The sequence below is a fragment of the Henckelia pumila genome, chromosome 1, assembly GCF_033568475.1.
Source record: "Henckelia pumila isolate YLH828 chromosome 1, ASM3356847v2, whole genome shotgun sequence".
In the NCBI taxonomy this organism is placed as follows: Eukaryota; Viridiplantae; Streptophyta; class Magnoliopsida; order Lamiales; family Gesneriaceae; genus Henckelia; species Henckelia pumila.
Genome location: NC_133120.1, coordinates 99,262,996 through 99,279,101, shown reverse-complemented (window position 1 = coordinate 99,279,101; position 16,106 = coordinate 99,262,996). Strand labels below are relative to the sequence as shown.

Genomic DNA, 16,106 nt, shown 5'->3' with positions numbered 1-16,106 from the left:
TCGAACAGGAGGTCTAGAAGTCCTCTTGGATCTTCTAGGTTCAGGCGTGTCCAGTAATGGTTCCTGAGGCGTAGAATCGTTATTTTGTATTTCGGGTTCTTCTCGAACTTCTTCGAGTTCCATCATCTCGCCTTTCTTATCCAATAAGAACTCCTTCTCCAAGAAGGTGGCATTCCTAGAAACAAACACCTTTGTTTCAGCAGGATAATAGAAATAATATCCGATTGAATTCTTCGGATACCCTACAAAATAACATAAGCTGGATCGACTATCCAACTTATCTCCCACTGTCCGCTTCACGTAAGCAGGACATCCCCAAATCCTCAAGTACGAATACTTAGGAGCTTTGCCATTCCATAACTCGTATGGTGTTTTGTCCACTGCTTTAGTGTGGACGTTGTTCAACAACAATACCGCCGTTTCAAGCGCATAGCCCCAAAACGAAGGTGGAAGCTCAGTGAAGCTCATCATAGATCGAACCATGTCCAACAAAGTTCGATTACGACGCTCCGATACACCATTCAGCTGTGGTGTCATAGGAGGAGTCCACTGAGAGAGAATCCCATTCTCTTTTAGATAGTCCAAAAACTCGGTACTTAAGTATTCTCCACCTCGATCCGATCGAAGTGCTTTAATACTTTTACCTAGCTTGTTTTCTACTTCAGCCTTGAATTCTTTGAACTTTTCAAATGCTTCAGACTTATATTTCATTAAATATAAATACCCATACCTTGAATAATCGTCAGTAAAGGTAATGAAGTAGGTGTGGCCATATTGAGTCCCAACTCTAAATGGTCCACAAACATCTGTATGGATCAAATCCAACAGATTTTGACTACGCTCAGGCTTCCCCTTAAAAGGAGATTTAGTCATTTTCCCTTTTAGACAGGATTCACAAGTAGGTAGAGAGTTAATATCAGACATATCAAACATGCCCTCTCCCACTAGCTTGTTCATCCTCCTTGAGGAAATATGACCTAGCCTAGCATGCCAAAGGTTCGCCGGGTTTTGACTATCGATTTTTCTTTTGTTTGTTGTTGCCGGTTTATCAATATAATTTATTGGAACGTCTTTCAGTTTTAAGTTGTATAGATCGTTTTCAAGTTATCCATTTCCAATCAAACATTCATTCTTGTAAATATTGCAAATCCCATTCACAAAATTGCAAGAATAACCATCTCTATCTAGCATAGAAACAGAAATAATGTTTTTAATTAAATCCGGAACAAATAAAACATCTCTTAAAAATAACTTAAAACCGTTCTGCAAAATTAAACAAACATCTCCAATGGTTGTAGCTTCAACTCTGGAACCATTCCCGAGCCTCAGCTGGGTCTCACCCATTCTAAGCCTGCGACTTCTTGTCATCACCTGCAAATCATTGCAAATGTGAGATCCACATCCGGTATCCAATACCCAAGAAGTAGTATTAAGTGAAATGTTTATTTCAATATAGAACATACCCTTTGCAGTTCCCAACTGCTCTAGATATTCCTTGCAGTTGCGCTTCCAATGACCGGGCTTCTTGCAGTAATGGCAAACATCCTTGGATTTTCCATTGTTTGAAGCCTTTGTCTTATGCTTCTTCTCGGGCTCGACTTTCTTGGGTGGGGCAGAACGTTTCTTGCCCTTCGTACTTGGCCCCTTCTTAGTAGAAGATGAGGAGCCCACCAAGAAAGCTGGTTTATCCTTCTTTAGTGTGGATTCATATGTCACAAGCATATTGACCATCTCTTCAAGGGTGGCCTCTATCTTGTTCATATTAAAATTTACCACAAATCCGTCAAACGAAGAAGGAAGAGACAGAAGCAGTAAATCCACGTTGAGTTCATGCTCCAACACCAAATCAAGGGTCGCTAACTTTTGTATGAGCCAAATCACTCGTACCCCATGATCACGGACCGAAGTCCCTTCACGCATGCGACACGTCATTAGCTCCTTAACAGTAGCGAACCTTTCAGCCCTCGATTGAGCCCCAAAAAGTTCCTTGAGTTGAGCGTGAATGTCAGCAGCATTCACGGTGTCCTCAAATCGCCTCTGGAGTTCATCAGACATCGAGGCTTGCATATAGCATTTGGTCTTGATGTCATGGTCCCACCATGCATCAAGTTTGGCCAATTCCTCCGGACTTACGTCAGCTGGTGCTTCCTTCGGAGGTGATTTCTCTAACACGTAGAGCATCTTCTCCGAAGTCAAGACAATCTTCAACTTTCGGAACCATTCCGTATAGTTTGCGCCAGTTAACTTGTTTTGTTCGAGGATCGAGAATAATGTATTACGCGAATTCATTGTATGAAATACTGAAAAGAAAAACAGACATATATCAATGATTGTTTAAGCAATTTACTAAGACATAAAATAGGCGAATTTAATTTTATGAATCTCACTCCCACTATTTTAACGATTTCACTACCCTCTAGTGAAAACGGGAAACTTTTTCCTTAGTGAGAACATGGAGTCCAATTGGCAAACTTATGGTCCCGAATAATATCAGCCAACCATAATTCTCAAAAGGTAGAGCCCAATTGCTTCCAAAGCAACCCCCATGTATTTACCTCATGTCCAATAAGGGCCCAATAATATGACGCCGTTTAAAGTGACATGTCAAGATGACCCATCAATATTAAGTTGTGATGGACGGTCGCCATGTGGATCCCCCAATAATATGAGCCGATCCCATGGGAGTTCCACCCAACTTACAACATGTGTCGATCCAATGTACAGCTTTCCGACGGACGGCCCCCCCCAATAATATGAGCCGGACCGTATCCGCGGGTAGCATCACATACATTGACCGTTGATGGAAGGTAGGAACATTTAAACAAATTTAAATTTCCTTTATTTATCTTGATATCAATTTTAAATCATATTTAAAATGAGGGATTTTTAATTATAAAAATTTGTCTCATCAATTTCAAATTATTGCATGCTTGCCGGATTCACGCAATTATGTCTAAAACATGCATACAATCATAATATCATATATTATATAGGATGATCGATTCCATTTCTAATTGACCCGTGGTTGCCAATCACGAGTCTTAGTCCAATCCTAGGTAATATGCAGTATGCAATGCAATCCTATTACATGTGCTTCCAATTTACATTTCTTCTGTCTTTATTGTCTGCTGGGCCCACCATCTTCAAATCTTGATCTCCCACTAAATCTAATGTATTTACAATAAATAACAATGACAAGTAGGGGATACATTTTTAGGGGTGGGAACGGGCCATAAACCAAGCCCACTTTTATTACATATGACATTCATACTGGGCCATAAACCAGGCCCATTAATAAAACCAACAACAATAAAAACAAATGTAAATTCCTAACATACACCTACAAAATTGGTCATGGCAATCGATCATCCTTATCCAATAACATTTAATTCAAAATTAATTTATTGGATAACATGCAGTGGCAATTCAAATTTAAACAGGATAAAATCATATTTTATATATAAAATCTCATTTTACATATAAAATCATATTTTATCTCTTTATCAAATAAAATCATATTTTATCTACAAAATCCAATTTTATGGATAAAATCATATTTTACTCAATATATTCATAAGATCAAATCTTATCATCAATTGTACCAAAAATAATTGATTTCAAAATTCAATTTAAGGATAAAATATTAAAATTTTCCAAAAATTCAAATTTATCCAAAAATCAATTTTAAAGTTTACGGACTCGAACAATTCGATCCGAAATCTCGTGAACCAATCAAAAACAATTTTTGACCGGACCAAAAATAAAATTTTAACACATTAAAATTAATTTTAAATAAAATTTTAATTTTTCCCGCGGGCCGCCCGGGACACTCCCGGGCCGGCCCGCACCCGTGGGCGCGGGCCGGGGCAGCCCGGCTGCACCTTTAGGGCAGCAACAGTTGCTGCCCTGGCGGCGCCGTGCGCCGCCCGGGGCAGCAACAATTGCTGCCCCACCGGGCAGCGATCCAATCGCTGCCCGGGTTTTGCCCCGAAAAATTTTTTTTTATTTAAAAATATTTATTTTGTTTCAAAAACCGAGACTCAAAAATTTTTGTACAATCGATTAATTTAATCGTTTGATCTGAGCAACCTGGCTCTGATACCACTGTTGGAAAACTGGCGTTCAGATCAATCACGATTGATACCCGGTGCAGCGGAAGTTTAAAAATTTTATTATGGAACAATTCCATATTGTGGGTATCAACCGTTCAACGATTAAATTATAAGTGTGTGTAAAATTTAAATAACAATTATTAAATTTTACCTTCAATCTCGAATCGAGATTATTGGACTCCAACAGATTTCTCTGCTCTTGTTGTCTCTCCCTGGAACCGATGAACTCCTTCAATCAGGTCCACGAATGGAGGTTTAATCCCTCTGATAGATTGCACTAGAAAATCTATCAGAAGTTTTCTACGAAGAGAATAAACGAATTTGATTCGCTATTCCAGACTGCAATTCAAAATCACAGACCGGAATTTCTCACGCAGAGAAGGGAAGGGGGCGGCCGAAATATTTGAGAGAGAGGAGGCTAGGGTTTTCAAAATTTTGCTCTCAAAATTATGACCAGTTGTGTGTAATTTCTGTACTGCAATAACTTATTTATAATGCAGGCCACTAACACCTTAGGGCCCATTAGTCATAAGTTGAGGCCCGACAAGCAAAGCCCGCATGTTCAGAAATTAATATAAAATTCATCGTGACTCCGATTGATAAACCGATTTTACCAATGTGCACAGAAACCATTTCTGCACATTTTAAAGTCAAGATAAATTTTCCTGAATCCGAATTCAGTGGTTTCCAAAAATGTACATCCCTATGTCATTTTAGGAAATCCTACTCCCTTACTCTTATTTAAGAAGTCCAACTTCTTTATTCATTAAATTTAACTCTTTAAATTTAACTATCTCAACGGGGATTAAAAAACTCCATTACACTGTGTGACCCTCAATGGTTCAGGGATACAGCTAGCCGTGGGCTCACAACTCCTTGTAACTCGGAACAACGATTTCCGACTTGCCCAACGAATCATGGTAAAGCGCCTAGCAACATCGCCCCATGATTCCCTAGGTATCACTGATAGTGCCTACAAGAACCAGTAGATTTTGGTTCGCGTACAGTACGGTCCCTTCATCCATATATCCCGATCGAATCAATAACCATTGGTATATCGAGAGTCGCTCAAGATTCGATAACTATGCAATACATCTTGAAGATCAAATTAGTGACATCGCATGTGCTACTAAGAAACCATTTCTTAAATCACATCAAGTACTCTAGCCAGAGATTCGTCACACTAATATCTCCTCAGATCGCATAGGATATCCACACTCGCAAGTATGTGGTGAATCCTTGACAACAATGCATCGACTCCTATATGTGTTGTAACTGTACCCAATCCCGACACCTGATGACCCCCATAGAGTCGGTAAACGAGTCAAAGCACAGTACTAGCATATAGAGTCTCCATGATGTTTCAAGTAGTAAGGACTAATGGTGTACAACCAAAACCGCGGACTTTATCCACTCGATAAGTGATAACCACTTGGAAAGTCCGGATAGGGTAGTTCGATTATTCATCCTATGAATATCCATTTGCATGCTTCGAACATCTCCATGTTCCCTACCAATGAAACGTGATACTCCGCATCGCAAATGCTAGTCTCAAACTCGAGCGATCCTTATCCTTATTATCGGACGGCTCAATTGACTAGGAACAGTTTAGAATATACAGTGACTATAAGATGTATTTCATGATAGACATCCCCATGTTCTACCACATCTTACATACACTATAGTATATTCAAGGTCTTTATCAAAACAACAATAGTATATCACAATATAACAATATGAAGAAAGATAAAGTCATTGCCATTAATAAAAGTGTAAATTACATTAAACAAAAGATTGTTTGTACAAAGAGTCATCAAAGCCCATAGCCACAAGTTGGCTCACTGGGCACCCACTCTTTCAACTATCAGTGATACCTAGGGAATCATGGGGCGATGTTGCTAGGCGCTCTTACCATGATTCGAGGGGTAAGTCAAAAATTATTGTTCCGAGTCACAAGGAGTTGTGAGCCCACGGCTAGCTGTATCCCTGAACCAGGGACGGACCTACTGTTGGGGCTAGGCTGGGCTTTAGCCCAGTCTAGCTCCAACCTTTAGCCCATATATATATTCATATATATTTATGTGTCTTAGAGTCCAATTTGATAAAATATATAGAAATGCTTTATTTTTCTTCTTCTTGAGCTTTCCCATTGTTTGATATGGGCCAAATACAATTTCAAATTGAGTTTTATAAATTTCAAAGTCTAGCAATTATATTGTGATAAATAGTAAATTATATAATAATATAACTTTAATTTATAATAGTAAATTTTACGAGAAATAAATTAATAATTTTTAATTATTATAGCACAACAAGATAGTGAAGTAGTAATTTTCTTATCTAATGAATAACAATTTCAATATAATTGATTAAAAAATAACAAAAAAATATTCATTGGTAAACCTCACGTGCTTAATCTTTTTTTTAAACAAATTAATGTAATATAATATAATATTCTCTATTAATTTTAGGAAACTAACATAATAAATTTTAGTTTTTATATCATTATTATGATATTGATATTTGATACATTAAAAAATTTAGGAAAGACTAACGATATATAAATTTAGAGACTAAAATATTTCTTAATATATATGTATAGTAGATATTTTTGCAATCTTTGTACTATAAATTTTCTGCACGTAAAATTTAGCCCTCCTTAAAAACAAATCCTGGTTCCGTCCCTGCCCTGAACCATTGAGGGTCACACAAGTAATGGATTACTAAACCTCGTTGAGATAGTTAAATTTAAAGAGTTAAATTTAATGAAAGAGAAGTTGGACTTCTTAACTAAAAGGGAGTGAAATTTTCTAAAATGACATAGGGATGGGCATTTTTGAAAATCACTGAATTCGGATTCAGAAAAATTATCTTGACTTTAAAAGATGCAGAAATGGTTTCTGTGCACATTGGTAAAATCAGTTTATCAATCAGAGTCACGATGAATTTTATATTAATTTCTATAATAACAGGCTTGGCTTGTTGGGCTTAAGTTATGGATTGTGGGCCCTAAGGAGTTAGTGTCCTAATACAATTATAACTTAATCTAGTCTAGAAATTATCTATAAATACATGTGTAGTGTTCGAAAATTACATAGCATTCACTCTTGAAATTTTTGAAAATACTGCATAATATTTCAAGGGGAATTTTTGAATTCCTCTGCTCCTTTTTGAGATAATTCAGTCTGTAATTTTTGTGAAAAATTACATTCTGAATTGACAGATCAAATCTGTTTATTCTCTTCGATAAACATCTGATTGATTTCTAATGCAATCAATCAGAGGGTTTTAGTTTTCTATTCGTGGACTTAATTCCGGAGGTTGATCGTGATAGTCATCGGTTCCCGGGATTTACAAGAAGAGCAGATTAAATTCTGTTGGAGTCCATAATCAAGCCTTAGCTTGAAGAGGTAAAAATATTTAATTGTGAATTTATATTTTTACTTGCAAGATTTTAATCGTTAGGATTTGATACCCACGATATGGAATCGTTCCATATCGAAAAACAAAATTTTTTAAACTTCTGCTGCTCCGGGTATCACATCCGTGTGATCAGAGAACGCGTGTTCCAACAGGCGTGTGGCAGTGAGATCATCGATATTGATCGAGCCCTGAGAGTTTTTCATTGATAAGTGATTTTATGAGTAGGGTTGATACCGTCAGGCAAAGCGAGAGCTACAGTAGATCGACTTGATCGATCAAATTATTCCAAATGGTGTTGATTGGGATATAATGAATCAGGAAGTACTTGGAATAGTACTAGAAGCATGGTATGCTTAGATGCAGCGAATCGAGTGCATTTATAGAATTCTCTAGTCGTTAAGGATCTCCAGGAATGCAGGAATCAGGGCTTTTGGATTCTGCGATCACGAAAGTGGTCGTAGGTTGGCTCTTGTGATCATAGTTTGTTGGTAGCATTGCTGAGATTACCAGTAACGGATTTTGATCTGAGAATTGCTTGGTGTTAGCAATGATTGATCCATTTTGCGAAAATAAGATTCAGTGATTGTCCCAGGATTGTCAGCGGACAAAATTTTGGGGACTGTCAGTGATTGTCCCAGGATTGATCCAGCAGATTTATCAAGAGTTGTTTTTGAAAAGAGATTCGACAAGTGCTTATGGATTTCAATGAGCATTAGCAGGTTAGCATTTGTTGTTTCATGGGATGAGACAGCAGCTGAGACTTGTGTTTCTGAGTCTGGCGGGATTGTTGTCGCTGATATCCCAGTGCGTTCTGATATGCTATGTCATTGAGAGGTTGAGATAGCGGGATTGCCGCTAGTATTGATAGATTCTGTGTGGGATCAAGGTGAACTAGTTTGGCTATCCCTGTTAGTGAGCCAAGGATTTTCCGTTATCTAGGACAGGATAATCAGAATCTTTTTCGTCGATACTATCTCTAGTGACGAGATAGAGGTAAGCTTTCGATATAGACTACTAATGCTGAGGATGGTGTTAGTCCATATGAGAGTTTCAACATGATGGTAGTGTATTTCAAGGTGACGACCTCGAAGAGTGAATTAAGACAAGAAATTGTGTACAAGGATGTTGACACAATTGGAGTTAGTAAACAGAGAGTTTGTCAACTGTTTACTTAGTTGGTGTTCTTTAGGAAAACATTCGTTGACATCAGGGAGGGTAAGTACTGAAGGTATGTGCTATGATGCCAGGAATTGTCAGGATTTGGTTGTTATACATGGCAGGATGACTAATGTGATCAAGTAGATGCTATCTATGATAGCGAGGTTCGGATCAAGGTTGATCGCAATCAGTCTGAGTATTTCAGATGGTTAGAGTGGAATCCAGATCGATTGTTTAGCGCTTAACAATAACATCGAGGGACGCGATGTTGGTGTTAGACCAGTGAGATACAACGTGTTGTATCTTGTTTTCTCGTTGGGCAGCGTTGGAGTTCGTGCGTGTCTAGAGATAGCTGATGACTAGTTACGATCTTATCAGGAGTTTCATCGCTAAGATTTGTAGTCAGTGAGGCTTATACAGTCAGCAATTTGGATCAAAGGTGTCGTGTCGTTTGCGGTTAACGATGGATAACTGACGGTAGTCAGTAGTGTTACACAATTTTAGCAGGATTGCGGATAAGAAGACATTGATTGCCAATGTAATAGTTTAAGGCGTACGAGTTTAGAATCAGCGCGGATTTTAAACAAAGTATAAGTTCTGATGTGGTTCAGTGATTAAACAGACCCTGCAGGTTGAGCGAGGTTTGGGTTGTCGAAGGTTGTTCGACCAAATGCTTCGAACCAAAACTATTGGTAGATTGTACAAGTGGTATATGTTATGTTCTCAAGGTTTACCCTAGATTTCGAGGACGAAATCTTTCAAGGGGGGAGAATGTAGTGACCCGTATCCATATTTAGCGATTAATATTTAATTAATCGTATGAGCGTGTTTAGATTAAGTAAAACATGATTAAAAAATTTCCCAAGGGATTAACGAAGTCCAGAAATGAATCCAGGACACTAAAAAATGGTGGGAAAGGTTCGGGAGGATCGGACGACCCGAACTGAGTTCGGAGGATCCGAAAGTAAACGGAGCCAAGGATCGGAGGCCCCGAGGAGTTCGGACGATCCGAAGTCCGATCGGACGATCCGTTCGTGTACGTCCAGCTATCCCAATATAATATGTCATCGGTGACGTCATGGAGGTGACTTCGGACGATCCGAAGTGCAGGATCGGATGGTCCGAAGTGCTGGCAGGAACACTTGTCACGCATGCAAGGATCGGACGGTCCGAAGTGAGGTTCGGACGGTCCGAACCCTTGCCTATATAAAAGGGCCGAGAGGCTCATTTGTTAGCCACACTAAGTTCCTCTCCTTCGCCCACGTGGCTCTATTTTAGGGCCTTGGGTACTCTTATTTTAGAGTTGGAGTAAGGAATATAAATTAGCGTAGTCAGACATTGTCTGACATAGTAGCGGAGCAGTGCTTGTGTAATAGAGCCATGCTCGAGGCTATGGAGATGCGGCAGGGGTGTGCCCCTAGTTGCGGGATAGTCTCCATCAACGGGCTGACGATGAACGCAGGTATAACTATGGTCTCCTTAAATTATTTAGGAGTATGCAATAGCTTAGTTAAAGCTTTTAGAGTCTATTGAATGATGCATGTGTATTCGCATTGTAGAGTTGATGATAGATTTGGAACCTAGAGTGAGACTACTAAGACTGTCTGTAGTAAGGTACGTAAGTGTTGACTGAGATTGTCAGCGGATATGCATGCTTATATGTTGCATTTATGTGTTTGCATGTTATTATTGTTATGTAGCATGTACATATCATCTTGTGTCTGTACATCTGTACATCTTTTGAGATGAGCCAGTTAGGGTTGCTCAGCCCTGTTTGGTCGTCTGATATCGAGTACCCTTAGGTACTGGTACCTAGAGGACTTCGTGGTCCGCGTCCAAGATTCGGGAGTGAGTGGTCGCACACAGTGGTTAGCTACCCCGATGTGACGAGCTCATATCCCAGGTGCCAGTCTGGGCAGTTTTCATATAGTTATCCCTGATATGGATACCCTGTCATTTGCATGCATCATATTTGTATGTTTATTCGTATTTGCGTCTTGAGCTTAGAGCTCACGTCTAGTATTTTCTGTGTATCTTGACACCTCATTCGATGGTGCAGGTATAGGTGTAGAATTGAGCACCAGGAGTTTGGAGGGGCCAGTGACCCTACAGCAAGATTAGCTATAGGTTTTATTTAAGTTATTCGATTGAGTTGTATAATCGAATTTGTCTATCCGGTTGTATTCCGCCGGTCTACTTGTATTTAAGTCTTCCGCAGCGATTTATTTAATGCATGCTTAATTATGCTCTTAACTCTGATTAAGTAGTGGATCCGGGTGGGGTCGCTACATCTAATCTATCTATGACAAATAATATTGGATCCAACACAGGGGGAGAAACATTACCACCTATGTCCACTGAGCTACGTGTTTACTCTAGACGCGGGTTGAAGTCCGACATTGAGAATCTTCCTGACAATTCCTAGCATGGTCAATCATCATCACCTAGTTCTCCGATATCTGGTAATCCCCTTCTAAACTCAATTCCTTCGCCTTTGTGTGACCTTGATGTTCCAATTGCCTTACGTAAAGGAGTTAGAAATTGTCCCAAATATCCTATCGCCAAGCATTTGTCCTATCATAGACTTTCAGAAAAATACAGAGGATTCACAACAAATGTTTCTAACCCGTTTGTACCTAGGACCATACATGAAGCACTAGGACACTTGGAGTGGAAATCAGCAGTGTATGAAGAAATAAAAGCCCTTAAAAAAAATAATACCTGGGAAATTGTTGATCTACCAAAGGAGAAGAAGACAGTAGGGTATAAGTGGGTTTTCACAATCAAATGTAAACCTGATGGAAGTATTGAGAGATACAAGGCGAGGTTGGTTGCTAAAGGTTTCACACAAACTCATGGAATTGACTACCAGGAAACATTCGCACATGTTGCAAAGATCAATTCCATTCAAGTACTTCTTTCTCTTGTAGTTCATCTTAACTGGCCGTTGTAAGATTTAGATGTGAAAAACGCATTTTTAAATGGTGATTTAGAGGAAGAAGTTTTTATGGACATACCACCTGGATTTGAAGAAAAAATTGGAAACCTGAAAGTGTGTTGATTAAAGAAGTCACTGTATGTCCTTAAGCAATTTCCTAGGGCCTGGTTTGATAGGTTTGGAACACTACAACAAATATAGTTTTTCGCAGCGTGCCATCAACAGCGCGCAATAAAGGTGCGCTGTGGATGTTATTATTAACAGCAGTTTGGTCAGTGTCAACAGTTGCGAACTTCAAGTCTGATTAGTTTCCTAAATTCAAAATAGGACCTAATAATCATATTTTAGAATATATCAAGAAGGACATTAAGGCTCCACGCCTGAAGGAGATGGTTGTTCAGGAAACAAATCTGCGAATGGAACAACATAAGTGTTTGTCTATTCGAGACTTGCCAAAAATTTCGATAAGAATTTGGCTGCTGCAGCTAAGTTGTCAGATGAGGTCCTTTAATGCCACTTTGCTTCTGCCTTCAATGCTCGTACGTTCCACACTTGAAAGGAATTTGAGGTATATTCCGAACACCTATGAATTATGATAGTTTAATTTGGTGCGATGTTTTGGAGATGTTATGATTTCTCGATGTTTATTGGAATATAGTAGCGATTATTTAGCTAAGAAAATAATCATGAGTTGAATATCGAGAATTTTAACTTCAGTTATATTGATTTTGGATTGCATTTTAGATTATTAGTGAATACATCTTTTATTATATTCTTGAATAACTTGACAGGTTAGTGTATCTAGCGGGCTTGAATGGTAGTGATGTTTTCAGCACTCTTTATCAGTTTCTTGCATGAAACTCATGCCATCTTTGTTTGGTTTTGTTTTATAATGACAAGGATAATTATCTCTTACAAAATGAATTGGTCTCGTGTGTTTTGAAGATATATTTATTAGTTATTGAATTAGAATACCATTTACTTACATTAATCTGCTTTATTTTTTTCCAAAACTTTGATTCAATTTGGTTTTTTATACTTGTTTCTCGATTTTGCACAGTAATGAATGATGAATATATCAAAATATAGAGGAAGAACAATGAATACTAATCTCGAGACAAGTGAAATCACCACTCCAAGCAAGCTCGAGGTTTGTGTTCATTTTTTCATATAAATATTGTTCTGTTCATTTGTGTTCATTTTGGGAGGTGTGTTTCATGCAAATATTATTCTATTTTCTTGAATAAATCTCAGGGAAAGTATAAGGCAATTCTAGTTTACTGGTTTCTTGGAATGGGATCCATTATTTCTTGGAATAGCATGCTAATGATATAAGATTGCTACTACGACTTGTTTCCGGTAATTGCACTTATAAATCTTACATTAATTAGTCCCCTCAACTTAGGAAAAAAAATCTAATTAACTAATATGAAAAATATGCTTTCATTACTTCTCTCCTGACAAGAGCTGTTATTTCATATTTAATTCTTGTAGGCTGTCTTAAAAGCCGGATTGCTGAACAAAGGTTTATGTTCAGTTCAAGATGAGAGTGCATACGTGTTCTCCTGGCGTATAGGGATTCTTTGAAGGAAGAGAGAGTTTCGAGGAAAAAAAGTAACTAATTTTATCGTTGTTGTTTATGTAACTATAGCTAGTTTGTTAGAGATTTCATATATCTTGTTTTGGATCTTCAAACCTTTTGTTTTATTAATTTAGTTTACATGCACCAAATTTATTGTCAGAATTCGGTTTATCGTTTTTGTCAGTAATTTTTTTTTTTTTCAAAAAACGAATATCATTTTAACAGCGGGCAAATGTATGTTGTAGGTAATAACATCAACAGCCTGCATTTGCGCGCTGTGGAAAACACATTCCGCGGCACGCGTTTGCACGCTGCGGATGATAATATCCGCCGCTTGCAAATGCGTTCCGCGAAATGTGTTTTCCACAGCGCGCTTTACGCGCTGCGGATGTTATTATTCGCAGCGTGCAATGCGCACTGTCAATAACTTCTACTATCAACAGCTTTGAATTGTGCAGCATGCACTGCACGCTGCAAATAGCTAATTTGCGCGCTGTGAAAAATAGTTTTTGTTGTAGTGAATGCTGTCAAGTCTCAAGGATATGTCCAAAGTCTAGCTGATCATACTATGTTTTCAAACACTCAAGAGAAGGGAAAGTGGATGTGCTGATTGTTTACGTAGATGATATCATCCTAACAGGAGATGATGTTCTAGAACTTGCTAGGTTAAAAAAGGCCTTAGCTCTCGAATTTGAAATCAAGGACTTGGGTCCTCTAAAATACTTTCTTGGAATGGAATTTGCAAGATCCAAGAGGAGTATTTTTGTCTCTCAAAGAAAGTACGTTCTTGATTTATTGGGAGAAACTGGCCTACTTGGCTGTAAACCAGCAGAAACTCCCATATAACCAAATGTAAAGTTCCAACCTTGCAAATCTTGAAGAAATGGTTGATAAAGAAAGGTACCAATGCCTAGTTGGGAGGTTGATCTATCTCTCCCATACACGTCCTGATATCGCGTTCGCGGTAAGCACGGTGAGTCAATTTATGCACTCACCTAAGCAAGAGCATCTTGATGATGTATACAGTATATTAAGATACTTAAAGGGGAAACCGGGAAAAAGAATTATGTTCGAAGATAAAGGACATCTCCAAGTTGAAGTGTTCACTGATGCAGATTGGACAGGGAGTGTAACCGATAGAAGATCAACTTCGGGATATTGTACCTTTGTTGGAGGAAATCTTGTAACTTGCCGCAGTAAAAAACAGAATGTGGTGGCCAGAAGTAGCGCTGAAGCTGAGTTTAGAGCATTAGCTCATGATATTTGTGAAGTTTTATGGATCAAACAGTTGCTTGCAGAGCTTAAGACTCCTGTTCTACTGCCCATTAAGGTTTTTTTTTGTGACAACAAAGCAGCGATAGCAATCGCACACAATCTGGTCCTCCATGATAGAACCAAACATGTTGAAGTTGACAAACATTTTATCAAGGAAAAGATAGAAAATGGACTCATTATCATGCCATATATTCCTACATCTGAACAAGTAGCGGATATTCTTAAAAAAAGACCTACAAAAGAAGCAATTCGACAGGTTAGTAAGCAAGCTGGCTGTGAACGATATCTTTCTTTCAGCTTGAAGGGGAGTGTTGAGAATCACGTTCAAAGTCAAGGAAATCACATTCTAAATCTTTAGGATATTTATTTTATTGTATATTTTGTAATTATAGAATATTGTATAGCTGTATATTTTCTTTTCCTTATTTATGTTTTTTTCCTTAGTTATAGGTTGTACTGAATCTCTATAAAGAGGTTGGAATATCAATAAAAGAATTATTCCTGCATAATCTACACAAGTGTTGGATTCTGCTTTTTTCCCGGATTTTCTCTATTTCCCTTCGATTTGTGTGCTTAACTTTTATTTACAAATAAATTACAGAAGATTTCTTGGTGAGATGGAAATTGTGATTTCGTCCGGAGTTTTTGAAAAACTGGAAAATCTGGAGGATTTGTTGTCAAACTTTCTGCACAAGACTCGCAGAATATAGTAGAAACTAACGAGGGGCGGGTCTATATTGTTTGATTTATAAAAAAATCCACTTTTTATCGACGGAAATCACCAAGAGTCGTGGCATGAACTTTGTTGTGGAAGGAGTGCACTAGTTCCAAATTGTTGTTGTTTCCATCCAATATGCATATTAAAGTCTATAGATGGTCGTGGCATTAACTTTGTGAATAGTTTCTTAGATTCCTATCGTTTAGTTCCAGTTGCACAAAAACTCAATCATACAAGTCTGAAATATAATCAGAAGAAACAAAAGTTAAATCTACCTAGAGGAATGACACCAATCAAATAAAAGTTGTTGGTTATGGTTATGGGCAACACTTGAAACAAAATACCGAAAGTTTTTGATAAGATTAACTTGTTGTGAAATAATAAATGTTGCATAGAATGAAATCTAGTCAGCCATCAAATAGGTGGGATAGTACTAGATTGAGAAAATCTGATGTCTGCCACCAGTCTGGAACCCGAACCCAGTGCGGCATGCATGGAAATTCCTTCATCATGGTTGTCACGCCCCGAGACCGAGACGTGCCACCGACGTTGTTTCAAATTCACAAAAATTATAAAACAACCAGCCTCGTAGTACAATATAAACCAAACCAGTCTATTATCATAAATAAATTCCAAAACATCGTATTTTACAACTCAAATATCCATAAAGTGACAAAATCTTGCGGAAGCGTCTAATAACTAAATAACAAAAAATTTAAATGCAACAACTCAAAAATAATAGCAAAATTAAATCCTCCAGCTCTATCTTTCACCAACCCCAAAACATATCTTGCTCTCGATTCTCTAACTCATCATCTTCATCATCTGGGAGAGAAAAAGGTAAGGGGGTGAGCGTTTTGGTAAACGCTTGGCAAGTGGGGGCCGTTCGAGACATGTAAC

At 38.1% G+C, this 16,106-nt stretch overlaps 1 protein-coding gene across 1 annotated transcript; it reads left to right on the top strand.

Annotated features, from left to right (window-relative positions):
* The first annotated feature begins 14,096 nt into the window (after window positions 1-14,096).
* LOC140870470 (secreted RxLR effector protein 161-like) lies at window positions 14,097-14,846 on the top strand. Its single transcript, XM_073273009.1, has one exon. It carries the CDS (start codon window positions 14,097-14,099, stop codon window positions 14,844-14,846), a length of 750 nt encoding a protein of 249 aa, XP_073129110.1.
* Window positions 14,847-16,106: the final 1,260 nt, after the last annotated feature.